Source organism: Scyliorhinus torazame, chromosome 19 (assembly GCF_047496885.1).
Source record: "Scyliorhinus torazame isolate Kashiwa2021f chromosome 19, sScyTor2.1, whole genome shotgun sequence".
Taxonomy (NCBI): domain Eukaryota; kingdom Metazoa; phylum Chordata; class Chondrichthyes; order Carcharhiniformes; family Scyliorhinidae; genus Scyliorhinus; species Scyliorhinus torazame.
This window is the reverse complement of record NC_092725.1, coordinates 116,347,899-116,362,089: the sequence shown is the minus strand read 5'-3', so window position 1 is coordinate 116,362,089 and position 14,191 is coordinate 116,347,899. Positions and strand designations below refer to the sequence as shown.

Here is a 14,191-nt window from a genome sequence, read left to right as displayed (position 1 = left end):
GAGTTTGGGAGAGGAGATCGAAGAGGTGACATGGGCAGATGCCCTAGGGAGGGTGAACTCTTCCTCTTCATGCGCGAGGCTCAGCCTCATACAGTTTAAGGTGCAGAACAGGGCACACATGACCGGGACAAGGATGAGCAGGTTCTTTGGGGGTGAGGACAGGTGTGTTAGGTGCTCAGGGAGCCCAGCAAATCACACCCATATGTTCTGGGCATGCCCAGCGCTGGAGGAATTTTGGAAGGGCGTAGCGAGGACGGTGTCGAGGGTGGTAGGATCCAGGGTCAAACCGGGCTGGGGGCTTGCAATATTTGGGGTGGCAGAGGAGCCGGGAGTGCAGGAGGCGAAAGAGGCTGGAATTCTGGCCTTTGCGTCCCTGGTAGCCCGGCGGAGGATTCTCCTTCAGTGGAAAGATACGAGGCCCCCAAGTGTGGATTCCTGGATCAGCGATATGGCAGGGTTCATTAAATTGGAGAGGGTGAAATTCGCCTCGAGAGGGTCGGTACAAGGGTTCTTTAGGCGGTGGCAACCGTTCTTAGACTTTCTGGCAGAACGCTTGGTCAATGGCAGCGGCAGCTCGGGGGGGGGGGTTTAACTTTATTTTTGTTTATGTTATTTACACTGGAAGGGTCTGAGGGGGTGTATACACCTGTTGTCTTAAGTCGGGGTGTTAATGTTAATTTATTATTTAGGTACGGGGGGGGGAGGGGTTTGGGGGGTTGCTTTTTTAGATTGTGTTTTGTACTTACCCCTGTTGGGTTCTTTTTTCTTTCTCATTTTGTTATTGATATTTTATGAAAACCTTTAATAAAAAATTTTTTTTTTTTAAAATCAAGTGCGAGCCACAAGGAGTCCCACGAAGTTCCTGAAACAGGGAGCTCAACTGCAGTGCCCCTTTGGCAGAATAGTCTGCTGACTCTCCCTGTCAAGACTCAATCATGAATAAAGGCCCCTTGAGTGAAAGGCAGTAAAATCCATTGAAATTTATATCAGGAAGCAATCAACGCCTCCAGGAACGGAGGGAAAATTTGAAGAGAAAAGAGGAATTGTTCTATCCGTGTTGGAACCACTGCTGCTTCTAATTAACATTAATGATTTGGATATAGAAACTCAAAGCAATGTTGTCAAATCGCAGATTATACCATATGAAATGGGACAAGGAAATTGGAAGAAGCAGAATTAGAGTGGATGTGGGGAGGATGTTTCTTCTTGAGAGAGAATCTAGAACTAGGGGTCACTGTTTAAAAATAAGGGGTCACCCATTTAATGATAATAATAATCTTTATTGTCACAAGTAGGCTTACATTAACACTGCAATGAAGTTACCATGAAAAGCCCCTAATCGCCACATTCCGGCGCCTGTTCGGGTACATAGAAGGAGAATTCAGAATGTCCAATTCACCTACAGCACATCTTTCGGGACTTGTTGGGGGGAAACCGGAGCACCCGGAGGAAACTCATGCAGACACGGGGAGAACGTGCAGACTCCACACAGACAGTGACCCAATCCAGGAATCTAACCTGGGATCCTGGCACTGTGAAGCAACAGTGCTAACCACTGTGCTACCGTGTCGTCCATTTGAGAGAGAGATGAGGAGAAGAGAAATGTTTTCCCTTGGATGGTCGTGAGGCTCGGGAACTCTCTTCCTCAAAAGGCAGTGGAAACAGTCTTTGAAAAATTTTAAGGCAGAGCTAGATAAAGTCTTGATTAACACCGGGGTGAAGGTTATTGGAGATGGGCAGGAATGTGGAATTGAAGTTACAATCAAATCAACCATTATCTTTATTGACTGTGGAGCAGGCTCAAAGGGCCAAGTGGCCTATTCCTATTTTTAATTCATATGTTCATAAAATGGAAGTAGTCAGAGCAGTAGTAAATTAAGTTTTATACAGCCAAATCTAAAGTGCTGCACGTAAAAAGAAAACAATTGTGACATATGTACTTAATGATGTGTTCTGAAATTGTCAAGGATGAAGGAAAGCAAGGCTTAGGAGCTTTAAACTCTTCACTCAGCACGTCCAACTAATACAGAGCAACAAACAACAAAGCCAACAGAATGTTGAAAAGTAGAATACTGCTTCCATTTCTAGTTGCCAAGACTAAAATGGCATTCATGTGCTGCAGGCAGTGCAGAGCATGGCCTGAGGATGTCCCGTGATCTCAACGGTATGAGAAAATAATGGAGAAATATTTAAGTAGAAGAGACAACTGAGAAGATCACCCTCTAGATTTATTCAAGGAAATGGAAAAGGAAAATGGGGGGGGGGGGAAGGTAATTTTCAGTCTGTTACTAGTGGAGTGCGGCAAAGATCAGTGCTGGGGCCACAACTATTGATAATCTTAATCAGTGACAGGTGAGGGGGCCTACTGTAATATATCCAGATTTGCTGGCAATACAAAGCTAGGTGGGAAAATAAGTTGAGAAAGAGAGTCTACAAAAGGATATACACAGGTAAAGTGCGTAGCGAGTAGGTGGCAGGTGGAATATAATGTGTGGCAATGTGGAGGTCATTCACTGCGGCAGGAAGAATAGAAAAACATTTTTTTTTTTAATGGTAATAAGTTGTTAAATATTAGTGTTCAGAGAGATTTGGGGGTCTCTAAAAAAACAATATTAACAATGCAAGTCAAGCAAATGATGTGTTGGTCTTTACTGCATTGGGGTTGGAGAACAAAAGTAAAGATGCCTTGCTGCAATTGTACAATGTTTAATGAGACCACCACCAAAGTACTTTGTACAGTTTGTGTCTCCTTACTCAAGCAAGTACATACTTGACCTAGAGGGAGTGCAAAGAAGGATTATTAGAGTGGTTTGTAGGATGAGGGGATTGTTCTTGGGAGGAGAGAACGAGTAGATCCGGCCTATATTCTCAGAAGTTTAGGGAAATAAGAAATTATCTCACTGAAACATAAAATTCTGTTGAGGCTTGACAGGGTAGATTCTGTTGTTTTTCCCTGGGTGGACAGTCCACAATGAGGGGACAAAGGGGTTAGTCATGAAGAGAAATGTCTTCAATGGGTTGTGAATCTTTTGAATTCTCTAACCCAAAGAACTGTGGATGATTTGAGTATATTTTGGAAAGGGACTGGTAGATTTTAGTGTACACCAGGAATGAAAGGATTAGGGAATAGTCCAGGAAGGTGGAGGTTTGTTTTCTTCTGATTTTAAATAAAGAGTACCTAATTATTGTTTTTCCAATTAAGGGGCAATTTAGCGTGGCCAATCCACCTACCTTGCACATCTTTTTGGATTGTGGGGGTGAGACCCACGCAGACACAGGGAAAATGTGCAAACTGCACACGGACAGTGATCCGGGGTCGAACCCGGGTCCTCAGAGCCGTAGGCAGCTGTGCTAACCACTGTGCCACCGTGCCGCACATCCAAGAAGGTCGAGTTAAGGTAGAAGATCAGCCATGATCATACTGAATGGCAGAGAAGGATCGAAGGTCCAAATGGCCTACACCTGCTCCTTCTTTTATTATGACTGAGATACAAGAAGAGAAATTGCTAGATTCTGGGACTCTGCGGGAATCAAGGGAAGGAAAATTGAGTTGAGGTCCAAGGTCGGCCACCTTGTTGAATGATAGAGCAGGCTTGAGAGTTGGGATGGCCTATCTTGCTCTTATTTATCATGTTCTAATGGGATACAAATTCCAGCCTGATAAAATGTACATTCAGGACTGATGTCCGTAAATTCTTCACACAAAGAATATTCAATGAAAGAATGGCATCAGTTAGATGCTGAAATGGGAAATTTTAGAATTATGAATGAATTAAGATGGTCAGTAAATAACTTGTGAAAATCTAAACAACTATTTGCATTTAGAGCCTTAACATTAGAAAATGTCCCAAAACGTTCAATGCAGCATAGAAAACATCAGCAAAGAAGATTAAATATAGCGAGAAGAAACCATAATAAGCATAAGACGACATGATTAAATAGTAGTTAAAAGGTATTTACAAATGAATAATGCCACTTCTGAATTTATATATATGTGTGTATCTGCGCTGGTGCAGGGTGTGGATGGCAGCTCTGCCGCGACTATAACAGTTGCATCCTCGGAGCTCTCCAAGGAGGTGTACTCCTCGGAGTCAATGGTTAGTACTGTTGTTTCACAGTGCCAGGGACCTGGGTTCGATTCCTGCCTTGGGTCACTGTCTGTGAGCAGTTTGCACGTTCTCCGTGTCTGCGTGGGTTTCCTCCAGGTGCCCCGGTTTCCTTCCACAAGTCCCGAAAGATGTGCTTCTTAAGTGAATTGGACATTCATAATTCTTCCTCGCTGTACCCGAACAGGCGCAGGTGTGTGGCGACTAGGGTATTTTCACAGTAATTTCATTGAAGTGTTAATGTAAGCCTACTTGTGACACTAATAAAGATTTTATATACACACACACACACACACACACACACACACACAGGAACACTTCCATAAAATTGAACTGAATTCAATCTCTCGAAGTATAGATTTGAACACGAATGTTTGAAGAGTCAGTATTCTTCTAAACCAGTTAAATAAGTGACAAACATACCTTGCCCAGTTTGACATCTTCGGCCACTTTCAAAAGAGAAGAGATTAGAATCATAGCCATATCGGCGCAGGCAGAGGTAGGGCCATTTCACCAGATCTCTCTTCCGTGTATGTAAAATCAATTCTGTGTCTGTAAGTTCCATTATACCAGAACCCAACTCATTACCATCATCATCCACATTAATTACCTGGGGGGGGGAAAAAAAGTGTACTTTTAAACCTTCGTGTTCTAAAAATTGGGTGCCACTTGTACAAAAAAACGTTCCAGCACAATTATCCATGTAAACCTCATTTCTCTGGAATTAACTGTATGAATTTGGGCAATTGAATATTCTACTAATGGAGAAATAGCTGTCTAACTACAAAAACGCATATGATGCAATTGCTGGATTGCCAGCATCTTGGGCAATGCCATACTGTTAAAAGCAGGGATCCTATTTATCCCAGAAGCTTGCAAAATACCGGTTAAATTTAGAATCCTAGATTGTGGCTTTAGGAATTTTGCATCATTCACTGGCAACTTGAGTGTAAAGGAGAGAACAAAGCATAAAAGATAAACATAAATTTACAAATAATCGTGGTTGGCATGCTGTAATCAGCAGCGTATTGCAAGGATCAGTATCGGACCTCTGCTATTTACAATCTATTTCAATGACTTAGATGAAAGGGCAAAGTGTGGTGTATCCAAATTTACTGACATTGCAAAGTTAGGTTGGCAGGTAAGCGGCAAAGAGAATGCGAAGAGGTTGCAAAGGGATTTAGACCGGATCGGTGAGTGAAAACTGTCAATGTGGTACCCTTGTTCAAAAAAGGAAGGAGGCTTAATGCAGGAAATTGCAGGCCAGTTAGGAGGGAGCACAAGAGCGAGGGGGAGAGCGCAAGAGCGAGGGGGAGAGCGCAAGAGCAAGGGGGAGAGCGCAAGAGCGAGGGGGAGAGCGCAAGAGCGAGGGGAAGCGCAAGAGCGAGGGGAGCGCAAGAGCGAAGGGCAGCGCAAGAGCGAAGGGAGAGCGCAAGAGCGAAGGGAGAGCGCAAGAGCGAAAGGAGAGCGCAAGAGCGAAGGGAGAGCGCAAGAGCGAGGGGGAGCGCAAGAGCGAGGGGGAGCGCAAGAGCGAGGGGGAGCGCAAGAGCGAGGGGGAGCGCAAGAGCGAGGGGGAGCGCAAGAGCGAGGGAGAGCGCAGGCGAGGGAGAGCGCAAGGACGAGGGAGAGCGCAAGGACGAGGGAGAGCGCAAGGACGAGGGAGAGCGCAAGGACGAGGGAGAGCGCAAGGGCGAGGGAGAGCGCAAGGGCGAGGGAGAGCGCAAGGGCGAGGGAGAGCGCAAGGGCGAGGGAGAGCGCAAGGGCGAGGGAGAGCGCAAGGGCGAGGGAGAGCGCAAGGGCGAGGGAGAGCGCAAGGGCGAGGGAGAGCGCAAGGGCGAGGGAGAGCGCAAGGGCGAGGGAGAGCGCAAGGGCGAGGGAGAGCGCAAGGGCGAGGGAGAGCGCAAGGGCGAGGGAGAGCGCAAGGGCGAGGGAGAGCGCAAGGGCGAGGGAGAGCGCAGGCGAGGGAGAGCGCAAGGGCGAGGGAGAGCGCAAGGACGAGGGAGAGCGCAAGAGCGAGGGGGAGAGCGCAAGAGCGAGGGGGGGAGCGCAAGAGCGAGGGGGAGAGCGCAAGAGCGAGGGGGAGAGCGCAAGAGCGAGGGGGAGAGCGCAAGAGCGAGGGGGAGAACGCAAGAGCGAGGGGGAAAACGCAAGAGCGAGGGGGAAAACGCAAGAGCGAGGGGAGAGCGCAAGCAAAAGAGGGACTTGCAGACGTAAAGAACAGTAAACTTAAAACATGTTACCTTAAATCTCGCTTGATGGTCATCTGGGACAGTGTCTTTATCTGGACAGCTACAAGAGCTACCCATGACTTCTTCAGAAGACCGCCTGATCTCTAAAATAAAATCATTTAAAGATATCACATCATAAACTCAAAGAAAGTATTTTCCATTATTATTTTATAGGATAATATCAGGGAAGATTACAAGAGGAAAACAATTTTTACCATATTCTAGGTTTTTATTATTTTAATTATGTTCACATAGGTTTCAAATTAATTGTGCTTACAGTGTTTAATCACATAGTGAAAGAGGGCATAATATTTGTGATTGTTGAATAAGAGCTGGTTTAATGTCAAAATCGGGAACAGAGTGATAAGCGCAGTATTTCCACCTCACCCATATGTTCTACAGAACTCCAAATTTAAAAAATAATTTAAAGATTGCTCTGGTCATATGTGGGGCTGTAGTTTCTGAATTAAGAACAAAATATGCAAGTTAGGTTTTTTTTTTAAATTTAGAGTACCCAATTATTTTTTTTCCAAATTAAAGGGCAATTTAGCGTTGCCAATCCACCTAACCGCCACATCTTTGGGTTGTGGGGGTGAAACCCAGCAGACATGGAGAGAATGTGCAAACTCCACACGGACATTGACCCAGGGCCGGGATTCGAACCCGGGTCCTCAGCACCTCAGTCCCAGTGCTAACCACTGCGTCACATGCCGCTCTGTAAGTTAGATTTAATGCAGTGGTGGCCAACCTGCGGCCTAGGGCCACATGCAGCCATCTGGGCTCGGACTTCAGCCCACAAGACATTGTGTTGACCGTTGCCCACGTGCAGGTTTGCCGCATCCCGCTGGTTTCCCTCCACAAAGCTTTTTTTCCTACCGGTATGGCTGAAGTGATTTGCACATAAAGCAAGGGCAAGTGAAGTGATGTTCATGCTGATTGTACACAACATTGACAGAGTCGTGCACTCCCTCTGCATCCAAAGTGTGAATATTTATTTTGTTTTTACCATTTGAAGTTGATGATAGTTCTATTAAAAAAATAAATGATTAAGCATTTTCTATAATTCATGAAGAAATATTTGTTTGTATTAAATGTATTTAGTTTTAGTCATGGGTTCATGGTTAGTGAACAAGCTCGATTTCAATCTTGTGCCCCACTGAGATGAAGGAGGGCCACTCATGCAGCCCACTCACTAGCCCATCATCGGTTTAACGAATTGACCAAATTCAGTTAACTAAGAGCTAACTAGGGACAGGCTCCCAAATGTGACGTTTTAAAAAAATATATAAATCTTGCTCACTCATTGGGATGAATAACTAATGTAAGCAGTTAGATGACGTTATTAAAGCAATGGCTTTAATAAATTTGTTCACTGACAAAAATATAAATTTAGAATCCATACGATAGCTCTCCACCGTGACTTATGAGGGTTTTCGTCCTCAGGCATACCCAATCACCCAGTGGCAATTAAAACCAGTGGCTCATCACATTGGGTAGTGTATTAAATAAAAGTAAATGCCAAGACACATTGCTCAGCAATAAATTCTTCTAAGCAACACCCCGAGCTGAAGTCATTCCTATTGCCATCAATTCAAAAGTAATTTGTGGAACCTGCTGTAATCATGGGCGGGATTCTCCGACCCCATGCCGGGTCGGAGAATCGGCGGGTGTTGGCGATTCCCGCCCTCGCCGTGTCCCGAAGTCTCCGCCACCAGAGATTCGGCGGGGGGCGGGAATAGTGCCGCGCCGGTCGGCGAGGGCAGGAATCGCACCCCGCCGATTCTCCAGCCCGCAATTGGCCGAAGTCCCGCTGCTGGAATGCCTGTCCCGCCAGTGTGGATTAAACCACCTTTTGAACGGCGGGACAAGGCGGCGCGGGTAGGCTCCGGGATCCTGGGCGATCTGGCCCCGGGGGGGTGCCCCCACGGTGGCCTGTCCCACGATCGGGGCCCACCGATCTGCGGACGGGCCTGTGCCGTGGGGCACTCTTTTTCTTACGCTTTCGCCATGGTCTTCACTATGGCAGAGACGGAAGAGACCCCCCCCCCCCCCCCCCCCCCCATGTGCGGGGTGACGTCAGCAGCCGCTGACACTCCCGGGCATGCGCCGACCCGCGTCGCCCGGCGTAGACCTTTCGGCCCCAGCTGGCGTGGCGCCAAAGGCCTTTCCCGCCAGCCGGTGGAGCGCAAACCACTCCGGCGCGGGCCTAGCCGCTCAAGGTGAGGGCTTGGCCCCTAAAGGTGCGGAGACTTCCGCACCTTTGGGGTGGGGCGGCCTGACGCCGGAGTGGTTCCCGCCACTCCATCACGCCGGAACTCCCCGCCCCGCCGGGTAGGGGACAACTCCGCCCCATGTATCTCAACCAGATAGAGCCATTCGGAAGACTCATCTGTTGGTGTTGTTCCAACTGTCTACTGAGGAAGAGAGCTGGAATCAGCATTTATGTTGCTGCGGGTTGCCAATTCCAGCAATTCCTATAACTCATTACCTGTTCCTCTACTTAGTTATTGGAAAATCAGAGCAAGGCATTTTTTCCAAGTTAAAAATTTACACCCAACAATATAAATATGGTTTTAAGCTGTTTGGCTCCATCAGATTTATCTATCACAGAAACTGATACAAAATGAAGGCAGAACACAAATTAAATTTCATTTTCTAAGTACTCCTAAATCCAGATAAGCAGCCAAAAATGACTAAGTGGCTTTGTGCAACTCAAGACGAAGTCAGATTGATTGGAAGAAAATGTGATCTTCATTTATGCAGAATATAAATAGATTATGATGGTGTTTTAAAGTGAAGGTGATTATGTTTCAGCTGCTGTGTGTTAAAAATGCATTTCTAAGATGCATTTCCATTTCACTATGAAACTAAAAAGCTCAAGTAATTTTGTACAAAGGTCAACTGTTTGAAGTGGGATTGTCACAATTGAATTTTTTTTTAATTTGCCCGTTACTTGTTTAAAAAATAGACCTCTTTTCTCGCACTGCTTAAACATTTTCACAATTTGTTCAACATGACTATGACGTCGGAAGAGGTCACAAGCACACATCTAATAAAAAGAAAACTATTGCGGTAAATATTTTTCATTAGAAAATTCCACTCAAAAGTTACTGATTTTAACTTTAACTTTATCAAAAAGAAAATGAACAGAATTATGAAATTGGATCCCCCCCAAACACTTCTAAAAATCCAACATAACTCAAAATTTAGTTACCATAAACCAACGGCCCGACTTGAAAACAGATGGAATTCTGAAATCTGATCGCCTTACACTTGTTAAAAAAAGTCACAGAATCTCATGTAATAAAATCAGAGTTTGATTTAGTCACCATAAGTCACTGGCCCTGAATCTAGAAAATGACTTCCTAGAATATATAGAAGTTTGTGCAGAACACAAGAACAGGATACGATCAAAACCTGTTCTTTTTTTCCCCTTAAAAGCCCCAGGAAATTAAGTTCTTCTCATTTTATGCTCGACTGGCTTTGAAATTGTGGCCAGCAATTTCACTACCCTGGATTCCGCCTTTGCCCGATATCAATCTTCCCTTTCCCTCCTTACTTGAAGCACAACATAATCTACAAAGGATGTAACGGATACTCAGTGAAAGGAAATCGGGTGCACAAAAATTCTATTCAATCATTAATTTTCTCCTCTTTGCTAATATCTCGAGCTGTAAAAGTTGTGACATATATAAACTGTTTGATGTATAGCTACAGTGATGAATAGAGCACACATGCTTACTGCCTATAGTTTAGTACGTTTATCACTTACAACAAAAGCTTTAGATTGCACAATCAGTCCCAATTCATTAAAAGCAGACTACAGTTATGTACTGGCTGCAGTAACATATACAGTTCTTTCAATGTCATAAGCATGTCAGCTACTACTTCATAGGTAGCACAGTGCACCTGAACTGTAATGCTCTGTTCCCTCGCTGATTGTCTCCCCCGAAATTATTCTTGCCCATTTTTCCCTCGTGTCACATTCATATATGTTCAACCATTCCTCTTTAGATTCAGGCTGACTGTTATTTGTCAAAGTGTAGCAGTTGTCATTTCCCCAAACAATTGGCACCCAGAAGATCTTCAGAAATGGATCACCTCAACGACTGAAGTCAGTAGCTGGAATAGTTTTAACTTATTGGGTTGCTTGAACAGTACTTCAGGTATCAGTCTGGATTAAAGAACCTTTTTAGCAAATGTTATGCCCATTACCTCGCCTTATCTACAGGACTATGACACAATGTTTGACCCCATGTTAGAATATTGACCATCTTTTAATGGATCTTGGAATCAGACAGTATCATGCAGTTCGGAATTGATCTGAGACTCTGGAAAGATGATTCAATGGTTCTGCTATTTGTAGTAGAAGGGTTAACCTAGGACTGAGAACAGAACTGCCCATTGTTAATGGAAGATGGCACCTGACCTAGAAGTTGTAGAGCTGGGTAGCAACAATGTAAGGACATGACATGGAGCCCTCTCCATTTCTGTAATTGCACACATATTTCAGTAATGTTAATAAAGACTTCCTGGTTAACTTCAATGAGACTGTTTAATGGTCTATGGGTGGCGAAAACCAACAAAACAATATTCAGACCACCAACAACAAAAGGCTCGTTTCTTGGCAATCGCTGCAGTATGTTTTTTAAGCTAGAGGTATGAATAAAGTCCAAAATATTTATTCAATGGTGCTCGAAAACATTAGATATGATCTACTTAATCTCAACTCAGCTGAAGTCACGGGGTGTCCCGTGTCTCCAAGCCATAATGTCCCCATTAACCAATACCAACTGAAAAGATTTCATTCATATCATGGTTGCTTTGGAGATACTGCAGATGCAAGCCAGTTCGCCTACATAACAGTAATCATTGCATCCCCACTACAAAATGTAATTGTTAATGTAAACTGTAAGGCATTTCACTGTGAAAGGCATTATGTAAATTTGATTATATCCATAGCTATAAGTACATTGTGTCAAGGGAAATGCATCATTTTAAATGGGGGGGCTACAGCTAAGACCCCTGCATTACAGTAAATCACATGCAAGTCAAATGTTTATAGCACAGTGAACCTTACACCCCCACAAAAGATCTGAGATCAGTATGAACTCTCCAGAAAGGCCTTGCTTGTTTATATCGGAGCAGCTAGTCTTTGCTAGGAAGACATGATGGTCCTGCCTTTGGGTGGATGTTTAAAAATAAACCTATGTAGACAAGATTGGAATTTAAAACAATGTTCTGTGTACTGACTAACTGCATAAGCAGGGTATGTGACTTAGGAGAGTGCTGCACCAGAGGAGAGTGCTCCTTTGCATTTCTCTGGAGTAGTGCCCTCTATGCACTTACTTAAGTACGTTTGTTCAGTTGAAGAAAATGTCGTACATCGAGTCAAGTCATTGTCAAAGCAAGATGTTATATTCACAAGCATCATAGATTCAAATAATTAGTTTGGAACGGGAACTAAAAAATAATTTAATTTTGAACTGTTGTGAGTTTCTGTTTAAAATAAATTTGAACTGTGCTCCAATACAACTGCAAAGAAATACATTTTGTTCCCAAAACACAAAGATAGACCTGGAGTTTGGCAGCAATCCAGTTTGAACATCCCGAAATAGGAGTTGAAAAAAATAATTAAGATTCGGGTAACTTAGCTTCTGCAGAAAGGTTAACCCTTTCAGCAGAAAGTTGACATTTAAAAAATATCCACAAAGCTTTTGTTTTTTAATGTAGCCTACTAAGGGGTAATTTAGCATGGCCAATCCACCGTACATGCACCCGGGAAAATCCACGCAGCCTGGGGAGAATGTGCAAACTCCACACATGTAGTCACCCAAAGCCGGAATCGAACCCGAGTCCCTGACTTTGTGAAGCAGCAGTGTTAACCACTGGCGTTCCACCCCTATGGTTAGTTGGAAGAAGTGCACCACAATAATTGGGTAGCAGTATTAGGCAGCAGCTTCATGCTTAAAACAGTTGGATAATAAACAGCTGTCTAGATGTCGATGCTAAGTAACTGTTGGGATCAGCTCAAAGTCCCAAAATAAGTTTGCTGGCGTGAAGTCACTTGCAAATAATGGGAATTCTGGTCACTCAGCCTTGTCAAAAAACTATCATAACAACTGACGTACGTGGTTTACTGGTCCTTTAATGGTCATTGACAGGCAGGCAAAACTGGAAAGACAACAAATGGACAAGTGAGCTACTGCCAGAAGAACTTGAGGGGCACTTTTTATACAAATAATCTTAAAAGCACGTGATACCAAATCCTGTCAATTCACATTTAGAATGTAAGTCAGTGGGCTTGATGGAAATGATGATAACCAGGGATAAGGACAAGAATTTTTTCCTATCTTCTCAATAATAGCGAGTCTTTCAGAATAGTTAAAACTGAAAAAACAGGTTGTTCCAAGGCACCAGAACACTCATGAACTACCAATCTGCAGAAATAACTGCCAGTTTGCCAACAGGCATTGGAACCCATGACTGAGAAAAGGTAATAGATATAAGATTTAAAAATCTATATTAAAAGGCTAATGATGACCATGAAACCATGTTGATTGTCGTAAAAACCCACCTGGTTCTTTAATGTCCTTTAGGGAAGGAAATCTGCCGTCCTTACCTGGTCTGGCCTACACGTGACTCCAGATCCACAGCAATGTGGTTGACTCTTAAAATGCCACTCAGTTTGAGGGCAATTAGGGATGGGCAACAAATGCTGGCCTTGCGATGCCCACATCCCATGAAAATAATTTTGAAAAAACAAGGAACTTCATATTAAAGTCCTTTCATTCATTCAACAGGGAGAATGAATATGTAGTTTGTACCCTGCAAGCCTCCAGCTCTTTCTTTCCAACCAGCACCTGCCCCCAATTTACTTCTCTTTTCCTTCACAATTTTTAGTACTTTTCGTCAGGGGTAATTACTCATGGTAGGGGACAGCTACTTTCGACAAACTTACGATACCTCACCCAAGTGGCTTTCTTCATGTATTTTTCCTAAAAACTAATAAATGGCCTTCAAATTAATAGTAGTTCTCAGCAAACTATAAAAAGTTCACCAACAATAGTAAGTTTTAAATAACCCATTGTTCCTTAAGTATGTTATCTTTACTTTGAATTGTCACATTAATGGCTGCAGAACTGGATTAAGAGGCTCGTACTTCAGAATACATAATATATCTAACTCCATTAGCATCAAGCAGATTAATTCCTGCAATATAGATCCAAATAAGGTTACAAGCTCCTGAAAAGGTTTGGTCTTAAAAGAAACCACCCTTCCTCAGTCATTAGCAAATGTTCTCTTTCTGAACTCTTTTCCATTGGAATGTAAATGGCAGCTAATGGTGCAATATTATGAACCTAGGTTTTGTGCAATCAACCCTGCCGTGTAGTGGAGTGACCAAAGAGGCATTTCCTCATGAAGGTGTTCTATATTTTCATCTTCAACATCTGTAAGAAATCTGGAATTCTGTAAGGGTGTGACTGAGAATGCATCAAAAGTAAACCTCTGCTGGTTTTCACAATGATGGTAGGAGGCTAGAAGGTAAAAAAAATAGTCTATGTGGTGATGCATTCAGCAGCAAAGTGGCACCCTCACCTGAAGCACAATCTATAGTATTTAGCAAGCAATTTTGAAGTTTTAGTTTCAGGACACCAGGTTCTGTGGCCCTCAGGTTAACGGCCTATACTGCGGCGGAGATCAAAGGATTTGCTAAGGACTAACAATGCCCCTAATTTGTTCCTTGTGGTCGAGTGCACCTTTTTACAACAGGTCAAGCACCCTGTAAATTAGCTCAGGTTACCTTCATGGTTTATCCATACTTGTGAGAAGCAAAAGATCCATTAGATGGTTGAA

At 43.7% G+C, this 14,191-nt stretch overlaps 1 protein-coding gene across 5 annotated transcripts in view; it reads right to left on the bottom strand.

Annotated features, from left to right (window-relative positions):
* The window catches only part of frs2a (fibroblast growth factor receptor substrate 2a), a 113,351-nt gene that overhangs the window by 23,218 nt on the left and 75,942 nt on the right, over positions 1-14,191 (bottom strand). For 4 of the 5 annotated variants that reach the window (XM_072485085.1, XM_072485088.1, XM_072485087.1 and 1 more), the window contains exons 3-4: positions 6,347-6,438; positions 4,530-4,716 (exon numbers count right to left, since the gene is read on the bottom strand). In XM_072485085.1, the coding sequence (XP_072341186.1) occupies positions 4,530-4,716; positions 6,347-6,412 (253 nt within the window). In that variant the 5' untranslated portion in view covers positions 6,413-6,438. Of the gene's footprint in view, positions 1-4,529; positions 4,717-6,346; positions 6,439-14,191 lie in introns of those variants that run through there. The other variant, XM_072485089.1, reaches the window with a different exon arrangement.